Genomic DNA, 3,744 nt, shown 5'->3' on the forward strand with positions numbered 1-3,744 from the left:
ACTCAGACCAGCCCTTCTGGCACCAACAATCATGCCACGTTCTCATCCTCCTCTCTGCCACAGTGGTCAGGGTGTCCAGCTGCTCCCCCACAACATCACCGGCCCTCTTGATCAGTTTGTTCAGTCTGTTGTTTTCAGCAACCCTCAGCCCACTGCCCCAGCATGTGACAGAAAAAGAGCGTGCTAGCAACAACAGACTCATAGAACATCCTCAGCATCGTCCCACAGATGTTAAAGGACTTCAGCCTCCTCAGGAAGAGTAGTCGGCTTTGGCCCTTTTTGTAGCCCTCCTCGGTGTTTCTAGTCCTGTCCAACTTATTGTTAAAGTGAACTCCCAGGTACTTATACTCCTCCACAGTGTCAACAGGAACCCCCCTGGATGGAAACAGGGGTCACAGGTGCTTTTGTCCGCCTCAGATCCACTATTAGCTCCTTAGTCTTTGTCAGTTTGAGCTCCAGGTGGTTCAACTCACTCCAAGTGACAAAGTTGCCCACCACAGTCCTGTATTCACTCTCCTCACCCTTTTCAATGGAGCCAACAATTGCTGAGTCATCAGAAAACTCCTGAAGGTGGCAGAACTCACAGCAATAGCTGAAGTCCGAGGTGAAAAGGGTGAAGAGGAAAGCGGAGAGGACAGTCCCCTGGGGGGCTCCAGTGTTACTGACCACCCTGTCAGACACACAGTTCTGTAGGCGTACATACTGTGGTCTGCCCGTCAGGTAATCAACAATCCAGGACACGATCAAAGGTCTTCATGATATATACTGACTTCCTCTATGCTTCTTGTATCAGGTATATATACTGTTTTCATCCAAATGGATAAACTCTTCTGTCTTTCCTATTGTTTACTATGTTGATGAAGGTTTTATCTCTAAACGTTAGTGATGGGTTAATGAGGCATCTTGAAGCGTTGGACACACTGCTAATCTATTGATGATGCGTTGATACTGTCTTGCAGAGTACTGACACCTGCTGGACCTTTAAAGACACTACAGGCTGCTTATTTTACAGACTTAATTGATTTGATGACCTAGTACAATGATATAATTTAAGTTATTGCAAGTTATATTTTATTACTTCATATCTATGTTTTAATTGAAAACATCTTTGATGTTTTTAGATGCAGCCAATAAATAATGTAAACATATAACGTGAAAATTTAGGGGAAAATGTGAATGAGGACTAGGTTTTTAAATCAATTTTAAAACAATAAATACAGTAAAAACAGTAAATAAACTAAGTCAATTTGAAATCAACTTTAATTCAGATAAGTTGAGTGACAACTGAGAGGAAAAGGATGACACAATGAGGAAATTAAAATAAAAACGCAACGGCTTTTCCAATATTCTTGATAATTTAATAGTAAGATGAGAATTTTTTTTCAGCAGAATCATCTTAACAGATGCGTTTTTAAAGACAGTTTAGTGAGTTAGTCAGTTAGAAACAACTCCTGTATCGATCACACAAGTTTCTTAAAGTGTTTTGCTCTTTGTTCTTGGCGCATGCACCAACGCATCGGTGTTGCTGAACCCATCACTATTAAACATATAACCTATATCTCTTTTCAGGAGCTGGTCTGAAGGTAAAAGAAGAATGTAGACGGTCTGCAGACACAGTCTGTGAACCAATGGAGGGATTCTTCTGTACTGACCTTAAACCAGGAGGCTGTGGTTCAGCACAGAGACACAGGAGCTGTAAACCAGGACAGTTCATCAGGAGGATAGGTTGGACATCCTCTGCTTTTAACATGACTGCTGACTTTATATTTATAGTCAGACGATAAAGAAAGATAAACTGAGTTACATGTTTATTATAGCTGAACATCTGATCAGAGTTTTCTGACCAACTTCCTGCAAACTGGTTTGTGTTTGTTCAGGAACAGCCTCCACAGACACAGACTGCTCTGACTGCGTCGCTGGAACGTTTTCTGATGGATCAATGTCGTCCTGTCAGCCACACACACAGTAAGCTAGTCTTTTAGAAACACCTTAAACACAGCAGGACGTTCAGCAGAGTATTAACCTGGATGCATGTTTCTGTTACTGCAGATGTGAAAAACAAAACCTTCAGCTGATAAAAGCAGGAAATACTTCAACTGATGCTGAATGTGGAGAAAAGAAAAAAATCACAGGAATAGTGATCGGTGTGGTGATGGGTTTTTTACTTTTGGCAACGATTGTTGCTGTTGTTATTTTTCTCTGGAAATATCAAAGAAAGAGACTATTAGGTAAGATCGAAAATGATATAGAATATTCTTTGCAGATAATTAAAAGTTAATGTTTGTTTAATATCTGTAACATTTGACTTTTGACAGATTTTTGTACAAAAAAACAAAAAACCCCAACGGTATGTAGGTTTATTAACTGAACAGATGTTGATAGAAATATTCAGTTTATTGAAGAAATCACTGACTTTTCTTCTACACAATAGGATCGAACACAAGAAGCAGAACAACATGCCCTGAATCTCCCAACGAGGTAAGATAGAACGCTGTTCTTTACTTGATTATTATGGGATAGATTGTTTTTCCTGTCAGTGATCTGGAAGGCTGACATTTTCTCTGAGGAATAAAATAAACTGATGTAATAATTAAAGGACTGTGAGCTGCTGGGTGTCTCCATCCATCTCTAATTGATTTATTAATTTCTCTCATTTTCTCTTCAGTGAACTGAAGACTAGGACCAAACCATTGACTAAATATCTGGTTACTGTAGATTAAACGAGTTTCAGTTTCTGGATCAAACCAAGCTGGATTCTGAGACGTTTGATTCTACAGTGATCAGAAAGAACGACTGAAACTTTCTGCTTCTCCAGAGTTACTGATCCTCTACACACAACTTAACCTTGTTAGAAATGTGTTTACACATATTTAATATTTATTAATTGTTTAATTTCAGAGGGCAGATATTTTTATAATCAGTATTTTGTTTAATAAGAGCAATAAATACAAACTGGTAAATTCATCAGCTCTGTGACTGGAAACCAGAATGATTACTGGAGGAAACCTTCAGTAAATCAATAACTTCATATGTAATGAAACTGTCTTTTTGTTTAGTTTTCAGACTAACCAGAATCTCATCAGTAATTTTAATAATCAGCTCTAAAATCAGGATCTGAAGCCTCGCTGCTTTCATCATGTCTACATGTTCTGATTCAGTAGAAGCAGTTGAAATAGAATCCTAATGTTTTTGAGGTTATCTGGAGTTTTTAAGATATTGACTGCCTTTGTACAGATTTCTATAAATGCACCTGGATAGTTTTAGAGGTTTTTCTCTAGTTGTTTTTATAAAAAGAAAACAAACAAACACTGTGTTAGGTTGGACCAAATTTGCACAGAACAAATGTAATTTTCTATATCTTTATGATTTTGTATATAATGCGTCACAAAGACTTTAAATAGAATAGGAAAGCAAAACAAAAAAAGGAGAAAAGATGAAAGAAAGGGAAGATAAAAGGGAAATAACGATTAAAAAACAAAAATAAATTCAGTCTGCTTCATCACCTGCAAAGAGATGTAAAAAGAACAGCACAACAACGAACATAGCACAAATTATACAATAAAGTAACACCTTGATACTATCGCTGAAGTATAAGTAGTATTATTTAATCTGACATGTATTCTGTGTTACCTGAAGATATGAATGTGGGCTTTCTGTATTGAAGTGAATCTCTAAGTACCTGGAACCAAGCACCAGTAGTAGTTTGTGAGAGTGCACTTGTGAATGTAAATTGTATCCATGTCA

At 37.7% G+C, this 3,744-nt stretch overlaps 1 protein-coding gene across 1 annotated transcript in view; it reads left to right on the top strand.

Moving 5' to 3' along the window:
- Positions 1-3,744, top strand: part of LOC107098877 (tumor necrosis factor receptor superfamily member 5-like) — a 20,822-nt gene that overhangs the window by 13,952 nt on the left and 3,126 nt on the right. Inside the window, exons 4-6 of the mRNA XM_015396745.1 lie at positions 1,570-1,725; positions 1,878-1,965; positions 2,050-2,228. Coding sequence (XP_015252231.1) covers positions 1,570-1,725; positions 1,878-1,965; positions 2,050-2,228 — 423 coding nt within the window. The remainder of the gene's footprint in view (positions 1-1,569; positions 1,726-1,877; positions 1,966-2,049; positions 2,229-3,744) is intronic.

The sequence above is a fragment of the Cyprinodon variegatus genome, unplaced genomic scaffold (assembly GCF_000732505.1).
Source record: "Cyprinodon variegatus isolate N-32 unplaced genomic scaffold, C_variegatus-1.0 Scaffold818, whole genome shotgun sequence".
NCBI classification, from domain to species: Eukaryota; Metazoa; Chordata; class Actinopteri; order Cyprinodontiformes; family Cyprinodontidae; genus Cyprinodon; species Cyprinodon variegatus.